Source organism: Saccostrea cucullata, unplaced genomic scaffold (genome assembly GCF_032062105.1).
Source record: "Saccostrea cucullata isolate Sc308-1 unplaced genomic scaffold, CSIRO_AGI_Scuc_v1 ctg7607, whole genome shotgun sequence".
Taxonomy (NCBI): domain Eukaryota; kingdom Metazoa; phylum Mollusca; class Bivalvia; order Ostreida; family Ostreidae; genus Saccostrea; species Saccostrea cuccullata.
Genome location: NW_026927801.1, coordinates 1 through 16,248, shown reverse-complemented (window position 1 = coordinate 16,248; position 16,248 = coordinate 1). Strand labels below are relative to the sequence as shown.

The following is a 16,248-nucleotide window of genomic DNA, read 5'->3' as shown; positions in this document are numbered from 1 at the left end:
AGCTATAGTATAAAGTCTTGAAAGATACTTTTATAATACATAAATGTACATAAACAGGAATTTTATAGAAACTTTCTAAAGTACCAAATTTAAATCAAATTACGAATTTTACACTTTCGAACAGCTGATGATACACATTCCAATAATTTCTAATTATGCCGAATTTCCTAAGGATAAGAAGTCTTTCAGTTATCTGATTAATCAGGCTATCTATATGGCCGTAGGAACCGGGGGAGGAAGGGAGGGCATGTTCGTCACCTATAATTTTGCCACTGTATAAAATTCTCTAGAAAACATAGCTAGGCCTAATATGTGTTTTCTCAAAGATAATGTCTTATAATTTTTTTTTTCATTTGATTTTAAACTAAAAATCTAAATTTATACATTGTTCCTCTACATTTACCTATATTTTGTGTTTTGATATTGTTTCTTAATTACTTATTTCAAAGACCCCATCCCTGTTTTCTTCTCACCAGTCTTTTGCAAAAGCTTTATTCTGTTTGCGATTTTATATTTTCTTATGGTTTGACGAAAGATGCCGTCATTTGAATTAAATTGTAAATGAAATTTTTTCGTCATTTTTTATTTACAATTTAACATCAATAAACACTGTATATCTTTGTTTTTAAATATCCTTTTATTTTTCAACCAGTTACTAGTATTAAAACTTGTTTTGAAGTGGTGTAATATTAGGAAACCTATTATCCTTCGACATTTTATATGAGCAAGTCAAGATTATGTAAACCTTACTCAGTTTTATAGCGTGCAACAGAAATACGACTCAGGTAATCCAGACTCAGATGGGCTTTAAACCCGGCTTACGTGATCCAAGGATCAAACACTGAGCTGTACTTATCTGAGCCATAGATACGCAACCGGCCAAAAATGGCTCATAGAAATTTAAAATATTTTATATGAATGTAAGCTTCATCATCATATAGAATTTAAAATCATATTCATCGAAGTATGATGAAGTTGACACTGTCTGTCCTCCTGTTAACTCTGCTCGTCCATATAACTATTGTAAATATATATGTACCTCTTGAATCATTCATATGATTTGGAAGAGAATACTAGTAAATGAATAAAGAAAAATTTCCTCTTAACTTAATCATTAGTATTCGTGACTGCGTAATCCCGATATCAGATTACCGTCTGTTTTAATTTTTTATATTTGAACCATTTTAAATTTTCTGTAAAATTGTATAAAACAGCATATTGATATACTCCCTGTATTCATATATAACACTAATCAAAAGCCCTCTTTTAAGTAAGCCTAATGAATTTGGAAATGTAAAACGCACATTCCTCCCATTAAATAATAAACTTTATACAGTTAAACAAGTATGTGCTTATTTTTGCAAAAGATACATGTATGTTTTTTACTTAAAAAATAGAAGTAACAGAAACTATTAATAAAAACCATTTCATAAATTCTATTCATACATAACAAAAACAGATTAAAATATAAATATGTGTATATTCAAGACATAAATTGAACATAAATAGATACCTGTGTATATTGCATGAAATCTAAATGAATTTACAATGTAATTATATTTTCAAAGCTTACTAGCTATCATTTCGTTTTCAAATTTAAAAAGTCATAACTGTGATGAGAATTTTTCTTTCATTCTTTCTTCTTTTAAATCAGTTTTCTGTTCTTTGTTTTTCTCCTGTAGATCAGAGAACTTCCGTCGAGGAGGGGTTTTCGGACGCCCTTGATAACTGTATAGCTGTTTCTTTCCAGCAGGCTTCAGTATCTAAAAGAAATTGTTTAAAAGATTATTTGGGGGTAAGTAGCATAAAAATTACAACCAAGCACTCTCTTTCTAAGAAATTCGGTCATTTATGTATATACACCTGTACAGTAATTCAAAAATATTTCAGTCATTCATTCTTCACAAATGACAAAGCTGTAAAGAAACATTTCTGTTTTAGGTATAAAAGGTTTACCTGGAATGAACACATGAGAGATTCGTCTACTGACATCATTGCGGCAGCATTGTCAAACTCATCACAGTAATTTGGAGCTGAAAATATTGTCACTAGTTGTCTTTTGGCAAAGAATTCATAACCATCTTCAACAACCTAGAGAAATTGAAAGAAAAGGGTGTGTGAAAATGTGATCATCTAAGAAAAGCGGACTTGAATGAAGAAATATATAAATACAAAGGAAAAAGAAGAAAAAAAAAAGGAGAGAGAGAGGGGGGAGTAAAGTTTACTGTGGCAAGAATACGAATTGTATTGTACAACTTTACCTGGTGACCGCGACAAATGAGATCCAGATCATGGTGGTTTAAGAATTTACTGATGACGTCAGCACCAAACGTAAAGGACACCCCTCTGTCATTATCTCCCCAGCCCTTCACCATCTTGTCAGGGTCAGACCACAAAAGGTCACAAAGTAAACCTTAAATAGTAAGTACATGTACATATTAAAGCGTGGTACATAATTATATAGTATAATTATCTTTGTAAGCAGAACCTTTTAACTTTCAACAAGCTGATTTACGCATAAAGATTGGCATAAAATCGATGTTAAAATTAGTTAAATAATATAAAAACAAGTATATATACTGACAAAACGTCAGAAATACTCAAGCTGTAGAAAGTCAATTAGGAAGTGTCATTAATATCCTAAAATTTTATAAGATGAGGGCTATTGAGTTCAATCTTCTGTTGAATAAACTACATGTACATGAAACAAAATTCATATATTGATTTTAATTAGAAGAAATATAATTAATCGTACTACTTTTTAAGAAGAATTTACGTGACACAATTTCAAGAATATTTTATAGGTTGCCGTTTCTTAATTTAATGGATTTTTTTTTATATATGGATATTTAGTATACGTTTTTTGTATTTTTTTTTTTTTTTTTGCATAATGACGTACATCACATTCAATATATACACCAATCTAAATAGCTTGCTACAAGTCCGTAGAAAAGTTGAAAAGGCGGGGGGGGGGGGGGGGGGGGGGGCTCCGGGCTCCAAAAAATCTACGTGACTATGGGTTCATCCATCGCTGGGATTAAACCACGGCCAAAATGTACGATCCTCTCCTACTCTGGACCGTGGCTTGAGACGATGAGGTTCATCTAGCTGGGCGGCATACCGAATACATATTCCGTAAGAATCCAAAAGAAGTTATTATAAAATAGGTTCCGTAACCATAGCTTAAAATAATACGAGAATTTAACATTGATTTTGTGCTATTATTTTACTGTCACTCAAAGTACACATCATTTGCAGGCCTGTGAAAAGCAATTTTAGTTGGGGGGGGGGGGGGGTACAGCCATAAATTTTCTGACCATGCGTTGTAGAATTGTTAACGATGGGGTAACCTGCGTCACCTTTCAGAGTCTGCAGGGGACTCGTGCAAGGATGCTTTGTCGGCGACCGTCTAAAGTTACCTGAGATTCCTACGCGAAGGAAAGCGCGAAATTTCTGTATAGAACCTGTTGCGGCTGCGGAGCTTTACTCATTGTTCATTCGCCATAAAATAGAATCCGATATTTAACACTTAATATCTTTGAATATACAGACGTTTTCAAGTTAAGCTTCATTTTTATTTCTAGAAATATTTTTATCTATTAAAATAATATATTTTTGTGTTTTTAAACTAAGTAAATCGATGACCTAGCATCGTTTTAGATAACTCAAGCCCCTCTAGGGCTTGAGTAATTAAGGATAACAAATATTTAGGTTTAACCATTTGCGTACCTGTGTCTGGGACATCTGTTGGCCTGGCGATTCTTCTAATTTGTTCCATGGACTGCAGATCTGGAGACAACCCTAAAAAGAACAAAAACATGTCGCATTTAATGAACTTTACATATGATTTTACTATGTTTTTCAATTTTAAATTTCTTTAAGAATACTTACCTCCATGACAGCAAAATATTTTTTCATCGATGATAGCAGCAACAGGTAAGCAGTTAAAACAGTCTGTAAATGTCCTCCATAATTTTACACTGAATCTTCTTTTACCTGAAATGTATATTCATGATCTATTAACTTTTTGGCGTATATATCAGTACAGGATTGAAAGGTTTACTTCATCATGTCTTATCATTCAATTGAAGCAAAACTGAAAAAAGTGCACTTAATTTTTCAAACATTTTTCAATGAACATTTATAATTTTTTTAAAAAAAAAGACAGTAATGGGACAGAATTGATATAAACAAATGTTACACGAGAATTGTTACTGTTTATAAACGAGAGACTTACATTCATCATGAAATCCATATAGTACATTAACACTGGCGCACTCATGATTTCCTCTCAGGAGGAAGAAGTTTTCTGGATATTTGATTTTGTAGGCCAAAAGAAGACAGATGGTTTCTAGACACTGTTTCCCTCTGTCCACATAGTCCCCCAGAAAAAGGTAGTTAGACTCGGGGGGAAATCCCCCACTCTCAAATAAACGGAGTAGATCTGTGTATTGACCGTGGATATCACCTTAAATCAAAAGAGATACGTCCAAAATATAACTCATTGTCTGTGGCATTTGATTTCAAATCAAAGATGTGATTGTTAAAATCCGTTAATTAAAAAAAACGAGTATTTGATATATCTTCTTTTTAGCTTACCACAGACTTTGACTGGGGCCTCGATCTCCAATAGAATGGGTTGACTGAGGAAAATTTCTCTGGATTTTAGACATAGGCCTCGGATTTCTCCCTCCGTCATTTTAACAGGTTTGCCTTGTTTGGATCCTCTAACTGAAATTTGAACACAAACATTATGCTAAGATGCAATCATAATTTGATTCCATTTCAATTTCTTAACCATTTTTATAGATTATTTATTCTTTGGATTATTGAATTCCATAGATGGTTTTCCACTGAGGTAATTTAAGCAAGAGTTATTCCCCATGGCCGCCTTGTTGTTGTTCCCAGGTCCCTTGATTATTCAACCTGAGTGAAGTTCAATTTGTTATACATTGTACTAGTTACTGAGGTAAAGTTAATTCTATTTTTCTTATGAAAATACGCTTGTTAAAGCCTCTTTGCGTGTTTAAAATTGGTTGCTCAATTAAAGAGGAAAAGTCACTGCTTTGCCCTACAAGACGGCGGCTAAGGGGGGAAACTCCGAGCCAAATAACAGAATATATTTTTGAATTGAATGTCATTCCTTAATTTAATAAGCCTGTTTTCATTTTTTTTTTTAAATCTGTCTTGCATACTTGTACTAATATCTTTTTATATAAATATGTCAAATTTCCCGCGCTTTGCTGTTTGGGACGGCAAATTAGATATATCGTACAAAGAGTATTCGGATTACTTCACATGTTGCTTCACATGCAAACGCAAAATTTGCACAGGAATTATGTTTCTATACTACTTTAAATATATTATGAAAAGCTAGTTCGTGTACTAATTATTTATTTAAATTGCATTTTAAATGAGATAATGAAAATGATTGCATTCAAATATTTTTAAGCGAAGAAAAAAGTTACTTACCTTCAAGAAGTCGGCTGATCAGGCTGTCAACGTTCAGTTCCATATTCGTCATCGTTTTTTGTTTCAAATATTATTTCTTTGGTTTCTTTTTTTTCTCGTGTGTGCAACTTTTCAATCAGCTGATCAAATGTATATAAATTAATATTATATTAATTAATCAAAATTACATGTTCTTATATGATGAATGTTATTTTTGTCATTGAATTTGTGTAATTATTAATTTTGATATGCGTGATATTGAGGTATGAAAGAGGAAAATTAATACCTGTTTCACTTATAACAATTTAATTGCTATAAGCAAGTTGCATTTTGAGTTTTGTGTAGCAATAACTGATATTAAATTATATTTTTTCTTTGTAATTTATATTAATATATGAAATCATATATATATATATATATATATATGTAGTTCTAACTTGTATCATTACGTGTATTGATTATTATTATCATTGTAGTGTACTGGTGTTGTGACAGTATGACTCATAGTATATACATGTACACTTTAACTTTGACATGTTTGACGTCCTCAGATTTACGATAAGTGGGCGGATCCCAGAATCTCAATCAGAGAGACAGATCAAAGTTGTCTAGTCCAAATATACTCTTCTCCACTGGACACCTCTTCGGTAGCACTGAAGTAGCGGCTTTAGGATATTCTGTGTGGTAGGTCAATATTTAAGACGTAACAGGTTATACAAACAGTTTAAAATTATCTGTTTACAAACACGACATGTACGCGTTTCTCAGATCGATACTCTTCCCTCGATACTCCGAGCTGAATTCAGGATTTACAGTATATTAATCAAACTCGAGATTTAAAACAAATATAGAAGGAATTTTCAAAATTTCCGGATTTTCCCCCAAGATGCTTATTAAACAGATCCGGAGAATAATCAAAGCACACGTCGTTTAAAATTCAGATATCGAAATTATTCGTCATACTGAATTACAGCGTATAATTACTCCGAAAAAAGTGTCAGAGCAATAAATATTAACAAGAACACACAGAATATCCATTTCACGTCTTTTTCCATACACACCTCGCTCATAAATGACTCGAATCGTGTACGGATTGAAGAATCATGTGATCTAGAAGGAGGATTTTTATTGGATGTAGTATTTAATAGTATATGATGTTATGTTTAAATATAGAAGTGACGACTGATTTCATCATTTTCATACTTTGTCCGACCTTTACATTCATTGTCACAAGTCTTTGCGTTACATATGTAATTAAAAATTGTATATTAAAAAATAGGTAAACAATATATTATTGCAATCGCGTACTAAGATATTTTAGTTAGTCTATTTTGTAAGATTTATATTATCATAAATGTATCAAATACATGTATTATCTAAAATCACAAGAAGTACATGCCAATTAATAAAATTTTAAATGTAACATAACAAATGATTTTATTTATTAAATTATTACACATTTTTTTAACACTTTCTTCATATTCTGACTACAAGTAAGGAAATGGATATGCACAATCAAAATATTTGTACTGTGCAGAATGATTTAATCATGCTATGAACATGATGAATCTTTAAAATAGAGAAATAATTAAAAACGTAAACAAAATACTGTGTACGGGTTTATAAAACATTTTCATCAACACTTCTTTTCAAGAAAATCATCATAATCGAGTACTGGCATTTAATGCATCATGTAAAATATATAATTATACTAGTAAAAGAATGAAGACAAAGGGGACCTTTAATAATATCATTATCAGCTCTCTAGCTATGTCTGGATCTGATATTGATCACATTCATTTGTAAAAGATAATTTTATTCTATTTTGTCAATGAAAATCGAAAAGATTTAACACCACATGAACAGTTTATCACTGAGTACACCTTTCTGTAGACAACGAGAATTTTAAGGATTTAGAAAACTAGGGACAGCCTTCCCTATGGATGTAATGACATTGTCGATAGTGTTGGAAGAATCTTTCCAGTCCACAGTGTAACAATGTAAATGTGTAGGAACTTTTTAACCATACACAGAAACGTAAGCGTAGTCTTTACAACAAACCTTTAATACACGTCGTCTCTTTTTATTCATTACTACCTTATGTAAATCAACAGCTAGGTATATTTCATATTCGCACCAAACTTTAGTCTAGTTGTCCCTTTGACACTTTCAAAAGGTCAAGGAAATCCTTTTTTTAATCCTCGACACCAGAATATAGGCTCGGGTCTGTGATTGTTGATATTGCAAATCATGGGCTTTTTAAACATAAAACATACACTTTTTTTTTTACTGCAAAAACTGCAGCTAAAACAATCCGTCTTTATATTATGTTAATTGTATTTTAGAAGAACTTGGATTTAAGTCTAGCAGTGGTAATCCAACTTATACCCATAGCTATAATTTCCTTTCTAAGGAATAAAATCTTCAAAATGACATGTCATGCAGTTTTGAAAATTTTATATATCAAAAAGAACAAAAAAGAATTTAAACTACCATATACATATATATATATTGGATTTCGAAACTTCATAAAAATCCTTACAAACAAAGATACATGCGTAGCGTGTTCCAGTAAATGTTCAACCAAGCCTCTTTCTTTACTTCTCACTAAGATATTACATGTTAGAGTAGTGAAGGAGAAACTTCACGAGTACTAAGCAATAATATATTCGAGAGATGGTGTAAATCAGATGTGGATACTTAAAAATTCCAAGGAACTTTTGGACAATTTGAAATCACATGATTTTACCAATATCAACAGCTTAAAGACTTACGACTTTTCAACTTTTTACACAAACATTAAAGTCCAGGCTTTTTGATATCATTGACAGTTGCTTTTTCAATGAAAATGGATCTCGTAAATTTACTTACCTTGTCACTGTTAATTTGCAAAATTATTTTGTTTAAAAAACCTTCCGATTGTACACACATTTTTAGTACTCTAAAGTTTACATCAAAAAGATGCTTGAGTTTCTGATTGACAATATCTATGTGGTTTTTGGAGACCAGGTCTTCGAACAATTTATTGGAATTCCCATGGGTACCAATTGCGCCCCGTTATTAGCAGACCTATTTTTGCATTAATATCACAAAAAAAGAAGAAAACAATTCCTGTGGCCTTCAACTCGACATTTAGATATATCGACGACATATTAGCAATTAACAATGGTAATTTCCATTTTATGACGATACGATATATCTTGGTGAGCTTGAGATAAAAGGTACGACAGAGTCTGACACATATTTCATATTTGGATATTTTACTTGAAAAAGACGTTAATGGTAATCTAAAAACTAAGCTCTATGATAAACGTGATGACTTTAACATTTCTATCGTCAACTTCCCTTACTTATGCGATAATATACCTTCATCACCTGCATACTGAGTTTAAATATCTCAGTTGACACGCAAGAGCATGTGCTACGTATAAACAATTTCTAAAACGAGGTAAACTAGTGCTAATTGTAACGGGAACCGTTACAGATGTTCCCCAAACGCTCCCCAACTCCCTTTTGGTGCCACATTCCCTGTAAGCCTTATTAAATAAGACAAACTCTGTGCATTTTTTACTTTAACAACGTTTTCCCAGAAGGATACCAATTATATTCAAATTTTAGCATTGCACTCGTGCGCATGTGAATGCATATGCCTTATGACCATATCATCTTGTCTACATTATCTATATATTTTAATATACTATATATGTAAGCATTCAGTCCAAAAGTATTAAAAATCACTCATTTTAATTTCACTCGTTCCAAATGCACGCACGTGCGTGCACGTGCATGGTGACCATACCTTCTTGTAGGAGTCCCTTATATCTATCTATGTTCTAAATCCCATCCTGTTTGGTTGAAAACCAAGGGAATCATAGCCATTTCAAGTTTCTGCCAATCAGATTGCAGCACACGTGCATGCGCGTGATTTCATGATTTTATTTCTATATCATATTGTAGGATATCTTAATGCATGACTATGTTTTAAATTTCAAAGCATTTCGTCAAAAAACAAAGGAGATATAGCCATTTAAAGTTTCAGCCAATCCGATTGCAGCACGCGCGCATGCGCATGCTTTCACGAAAATTCTCATATATCGTGCTGTAGAACTTCATAATATAGGACTATGTTCAAAATTTCAAAGGATTATGACAAGAAACAAGAAAGATATTGAGACTTTAGTTTCAGCCAATCAGAGCGAAGCGCACGTGCATGCGCGTGAGATATTGCTATTTTGACCATGCCACATTGTCTATACTACTAATGTATCCTTACATTATGAGTTTCAAAAATTCTTATCAAAGAATAGAAAAGTTACGGCAATATCCATTATATTGGTCATTTCACGTGTTGCACGTGCGCGCTCTTGCAAGCACGTGCGCCCAAAATGACCTTGATTCCGCAAATATACATAACATGTCTACTAACCCTAAAAAGGTTTTACCTACGTCAGGTGAACAGTTTACAAGATCACTAACGGACAAAAAAGTACCCAGGAAGAAGAAGAAAAATAATAATAACTAGAAACGATCTCGTTGCGAGCAACGAGTAGGTCTTCCGTCCGATTCCGAAAAATAACCCATAAAATCGAGCTGAAAATAGATTAAATATATTTTGGACACACTGGTAATTGAAACGGGTCACTATCGTGAAAATCCAATACGCTTATCGATTACGCTATTTGAACAACTACTCTTTCTTCACTTGTATGTACATATAATTCTGCAACAGTTAATCTGTCTTGGAATTATGAAAGAAGGGTCACTATTCATAATTTCGCGCCAAACGCAACGAGTAAATCTTAGCGAATTTCTCTTGGAATGTTCATGGTCTTCGGATGAGACGGTATAAAAGGCCCCGTGTCACAGCAGGTGTGGCAGGAAAAAGAGCCCTCCCTGCTCAATGGCCCTGAGTGCCGAGCATAGGCCCAAATTTGCAGCCCTTCACCGGCAATGGTGCCGTCTCCATATCAGTGAAATATTCTGGAGAGGGACGTTAAACAGTATACAATCAATCAATCAATCGTATATAGGCAAATAACACTAAAGCAGTGAAACAGCTATGAATGGTTAATTTTTCAATTTTCAATCACGAAAGTTGACTATTCCGATTACTTACACTTTCATGAAAAAGGTGGCATGTTTCACAGAAAAAAATGCCTCGATCGCCCTACGAGGGTCAAGAAATAAGATTCCATTATGTTCAATAACTTGCATTGAGAAAATAAAATGTTTATATAGGTCAATTAAACGGTCTTTGAAAAATTGTTATCTTTAAAAATAAAATATTTTCTTATTGTAACAGTTGTCCTTTCTATTGATTTAATATGACACAAGTGTGCATTAGAAAACAGTGGCCACTTTTTTTACTTACTACATTCTTGAAAAACTATCAATTATAACTATGATTTAAGCTATGTGTTACCGTGATGCAAAACAAAAGATATAGATATTGTACTTCATTTGCACATTAATCCTTTTCTATTTCTACTTTGAGAACCAACCAAAACCAATTAAAGAAGACTTGTAAGTAGACCTTGGATAATAAATGTAGTTTGACACCGAATTGCAACGAACCTACGACGTGAGAATCCAAGTATCCCTACACATTTCATTGTTCCTTATGTAACTTTCGTTCAAGCAAACGCTTGGCTGCCTCTGTAAACTCCAATTGCGAAATGTCGGAATTGACAAAGACCGCCGCCATTTTGATCCCGCTTCATATTTTTGAATGTTAATATCTCGAGTTTGAATTTATCAATTTACAAACAAATTACATATTCAGCCTAATGAGATATGTTTCTATCAGCCATACTAATATAATTTAAAAATATTGAAAAACAAAAAAGTTGAAAAATTCGACTTTTTTTCTTTGCATGCCGTTACGACAGGAAGTAGAGACGACGTACAAAAGATCGTGTCTTGGATAGAACTTATCACGATCTATAATCCCTGAAAGTTTCACAGTGATATCTTTTACCGTTCTTGAGATTATCCGCGAACAAAATGTCTTTTTAAAATCAGAAAATTGTCCGTAACTTAGCACCAAAAAGGAATTTCCAAAAAAATATCTTGGATTAAATAACTTCAGATAAAAACACATTGTTCCTGCAAATTTCATGAAAATCCATCCAGTTGTTTTCGAGAAATCGCGTGCACAAAATTAGATGGTCAGAAAAACAATGATAATAATGAGCTCAAGAGAGCTTCAACACCTTTTGCGTTAGAAAAATATAGACTTAAAAAAGCAATTCAGATATCCTTCCTCTACCTTCACTGAAAATCTCAAGTCAATATCTTCATTCGTTTTTTAGTGATTGCCAGGACAAGCTGACCCTCTGAAAATCAGTAAATCGTCCATATCTCACGACCGGAAGTGACGACGTACATATAAAAAATTTCCAATAAGGTTCAGACCAATATCTATCAGATCTGAAAGTTTCGTGAAAATCGACCAAGCCGTTTCCGAGAACTCGCGTGCACAAAATCGGTAAGAAAAAAAAAGAATAATAATAATAATAATAACTAGAGCCGAGCTCGTTGCAAAGCAACGAGTAGGTCTTCCGTCCTGTTTGACCGGAAGTAACTTTTACTTAAAAAAAAAAATAAAGAGTAATGAAGTCCCAAAATGGTTTAATCCTCCAAATCTATGTAAATTATTGCAAAATTAAGCCATTTTCGGCAACTTCCGGTTACCGGAAGTGACGACGACGGACGGAAAATTAAGATTTAAGCTTCCAGTGACATATGATATCCAAAAACCTGTCAAGAACAGCAAAAATATGCAATTTTTGACTACTTCCGGTTTGACCGGAAGTGACGTCGCCGGACGTATTTTGACGACGCCATTAGATAAACCTTGATATTTTAAACAACTTTGCTTCTTTGACGTATTGAAAATTCTCAATTCTTTTTGAGATATAAAGGCAAAACTTTCGGCCCCTTTTGGCCCTTTATTATAGGGGCCAGCCCCTTATCGTTGATATTTTTCAAAAGATCGTGACATTCTCCACAACTTTTGTTCTATATGTCTTTACAAAATATTAATGTGTAAAAAGATATTGCAAAAAATGTGTGAAAAATCTCTAAATTCCCGATAGGTCTTTTTTCGAGCCATAGCGAGCGCCGACGTGTTGCACTTCCGGAGAATAAGAAAGGTGTGTGTCACATCAACACATGTTGCTCTATCATCGCTGAAAATCTTACGTTTCTATCTAAAAGCACTTTTGAGAAAAATGCTGGACAAAGTGACCCTCTGAAAATCACTAAATCGCGGAAATCTCGAAACCGGAAGTGACGTCATAAAAATAAAAAATTATATATCAGGTTTGATTGATGTTCCATCAGTCCTGAAAGTTTCATGAAAATCGATCGAGCCGTTTCCGAGAAATCGCGTGCACAAAATCGGTAAGAAAAAAAACAATAATAAAAATAATAAAAATAGTGGAAAAGAAACCTAAGAATAACAAGAAGGTCTTCCGCTGAAGACGGAAGACCTTAATAAAAGAGAAAAAGAAACCGAACGAAAACAATAAGGTCTTCCGTTGGAGACGGAAGACCTTAATAACTAGATATGAAACTCGTTGCGAGCAACGAGAGGTCTTCCGTCCGATTCAGAAAAAAAACGTAAAATCAAACTGAAAATTGATTGAAAAAATCAATAAAGACAAAAGCAATTTTAATATACGTTTTGGGAGACCTTGGCGTGAAAATCCATTAGCCATTACACCTTTGGGAACCCTCTTCAAATTTAAAATGATATATCACGAGATTGCCTTTTTTGATTCGAACATAAATAACATTTTTTTTTTAAAAATCAATGTGCAATTATATAATGAGTTCTAGCTTGCAAAACTTTGCCCAAGAATATCACATCGGAATTTGTTACTCGAGTTTGAAGAGATAATCTATTACTGATGAACAAATGATACTGTTTACTTTGATTTATTCAATACGTATTCAACTTTTAATTCCATGCAACTCCATATACAGGTACGCCAATGGTATCTATTACTGCACTTCTGTTGTCATTTGTCTACTAGTTAAGTCGGGCCACGATACATTATTTCGCACCAAACGTCACGAGTATTTCTTAAAGCTATTCCTTTGAAATGTTTGATCTTTTGAATGGATGTGATAGCTTCAATGAAATTTAGAAATGTATGTTCTTAACACCAGAATTTCGAGCTTTAGAAAGTATATTTATCACATTGTGCAAATGTAATATCGTATGGAGTAACATTAAAGCAGTGAATTCGGTAAGATTTTCCACGAATTTTGTATCATGTTTACCCCTAAAGTGGATTCTTCCAATTAGTTACAGATTCTTGAAAAGACTGGAATGTTTCTGAAAAAAAATCTCTCGCTCTCCAACGGTCAAGGAATCCGATACTATTTATGTACAATAACTTGCATTTATTACAAAAATATTCAAACAAAAGCAATTCTTATAGTCTTTTGAGGAAACCTCAGATCAAAACTATAATCTGAAATAGAAATGCAACGTAATTGCGACGTGACAATCCAACGAATCCTTTACATTTCATTGATCTTTATGGTAGAAGTTTCGTTCATTCAAACGCTCGGCTGACCTTCTAGACTCCGACTTGCCTAATGGCGGAGTTTACCGAGACAGCCGCCATTTTGGACTCGCTTCAAATTTTTAAATGCGAATATCTAGTGTGTGTAATGATCAATTCTAAAATAAATTATATATTTGGCCTTTCAGGTAGGGTCTGCAATAACGTTAATAATATCAAAGAAAAATATTGAAAAACAAAAAAAGTTGAAAAACTGCACATTTTTAATTCGCTTCCTGCAGCGACCGGAAGTACTGACGACGCAAACGATGGCAAAATTGCACATCTATAACTTATGATCTATCGTCTCTAATAAGTCTCCAGTGAATATCTTGAGCCGTTTCCGAGAACATTCGAAGACAAAAATGCATTTTAAAATCAGGAAATTGCCCGTAACTTGACACTGGAACCGAATTTTCCAAAGAACGGAATTTTATATAAAATTCATATAATGAGCTATAACTCCTGAAAATTTCATTGAAATCTACCGAATAGTTTACGAGAAATCGCCTGCACAAAATTTGGTCAGAAGAAAAAAGAATAATAACTAGTGCTAATTGTAACGGGAACCGTTACAGATGTTCCCCAAACGCTCCCCAACTCCCTTCTCGTGCCATATTCGCTGTAAGTTTCATCAAAGAAGGCAAAATCTATGCATTTAAGACGTAAACAAAGTTGTCCCAAAAGTATACCAAGTATTTCAAATTTAAGCAATGAAGGCGTGCGCATGTGATTGCATGAGTGTAATGACGATATCATCTTGTCTACACTTTTTACTCATTGCACATGCACGCACGTGCATGATGACCATACCTTTTTGTAGGTGTCCATTATGTCTGTCTATATTCTTAATCCCATCCTGTTTGGTTGAAAAACAAGGGAGTTATAGCCAAATAAAGTTTAAGCCAATCAGATTGCAGCGCACGTGCATGCGCCTGTTTTCATGACAATTATTATATATCATATGGTAGGCAATCTTAAAGTATGCCTATGTTTTAAATTACAAAGCATTTTGTAAAAAAACAGAAAAGATATTGAGATTTTTGTTTCAGCCAATCAGAGCAAAGCACATGTGCACGCACGTGCATGCATGTGAATGGTGACCATACCATCTTGTAGGAGTTCTTTATGTCTATCTATGTTCTAAATCTCATGCTGTTTGGTTGAAAACCAAGGGAGTTATAGTCATTTAAAGTTTCAGCCAATCAGATTGCAGCGCACGTGCATGCGCGTGATTTGATGAAAAATTTTATATATTATATTGTAGTACATCCTAATGCATGTCTATGTTATAAATTTCAAAGCATTTCATCATAAAACAAAAAAGATATTAAGATTTCTGTTTCAGCCAATCAGAGCAAAGCGCACGTGCATGCGCGTGAGTTCATGCAAATTTGACCAAGTCATCTTATCTACACATCTTATATATCTTTATATAATGAGTTTCAAAACATTTTATCAAAAAATATCAAAGTTACAACCATATTATATATATCAGTCATTTTACTCATTGCACGCGCCCGCACGTGCATGCGAATGCGCGCAAAATGACCTTCGTTCAGCACATCTACACAACATGCCTACTAACCCTAAAAAGGTTTTAACTTAGTTTGGTGAACAGTTTCTGAGAACACTTCCGGACAAAAAAGTACCGGAGAAGAAATAAGAAGAAAAAAGAATAATAATAATAGTAACTAGTGCTAATTGTAACGGGCACCGTTACAGATGTTCCCCAAACGCTCCCCAACTCCCTTTTGGTGCCACATTCCCTGTAAGCTTCATTAAATAAGACAAATTCTGTGCATTTTTTACTTTAACAACGTTTTCTCAGAAGGATACCAATTATATTCAAATTTTAGCATTGCACCCAATCGCATGTGAATGCATGTGCGTTAAGATCATATCGTCTTGTCTACACTATCTATTATATTTAAATATAGTATATATTAAAGCATTCAGTCCAAAAGTATTAAAATCAGGCATGCAAGTGTATTTTTAATTTTACTCATTCCAAATGCATGCACGTGCGTGCACGTGCATGACGACAATACCTTCTTGTAAGAGTCCCATATATTTATCTATGTTCTTAATCACATCCTGTTTGGTTGAAAAACAAGGGAGTTATAGCCAATTCAAGTTTTGGCCAATAAGATTGCAGCACACGTGTATGTGCGTGATTTCACAAATATTTTTCTATATCATATCGTAAGATATCTTAATG

The 16,248-nt window shown here is 33.5% G+C and overlaps 1 protein-coding gene across 1 annotated transcript; it reads right to left on the bottom strand.

The window, feature by feature from the left end:
- Positions 1-1,524: 1,524 nt before the first annotated feature.
- Positions 1,525-5,524, bottom strand: LOC134275525 (serine/threonine-protein phosphatase alpha-2 isoform-like). The gene is made up of 8 exons (XM_062757807.1): positions 5,473-5,524; positions 4,600-4,731; positions 4,238-4,468; positions 3,892-3,996; positions 3,730-3,801; positions 2,262-2,413; positions 1,957-2,091; positions 1,525-1,763 (listed from the first exon to the last, which is right to left on the bottom strand). Exons 1-8 carry the CDS (start codon positions 5,522-5,524, stop codon positions 1,605-1,607), a joined length of 1,038 nt encoding a protein of 345 aa, XP_062613791.1. The 3' UTR covers positions 1,525-1,604.
- Between the last annotated feature and the right edge of the window lie 10,724 nt (positions 5,525-16,248).

Bases quoted from the DNA above. Each gene is read 5' to 3' on its own strand.
- LOC134275525 (XM_062757807.1), bottom strand. From the start codon at position 5,524: ATGACGAATATGGAACTGAACGTTGACAGCCTGATCAGCCGACTTCTT. The intron at 4,469-4,599 runs GTAAGCTAAAAA...TTTTGATTTAAG, and splicing joins GGCCCCAGTCAAAGTCTGTG to GTGATATCCACGGTCAATAC. The intron at 2,414-3,729 runs GTACGCAAATGG...TTACTATTTAAG, and splicing joins AACAGATGTCCCAGACACAG to GTTTACTTTGTGACCTTTTG.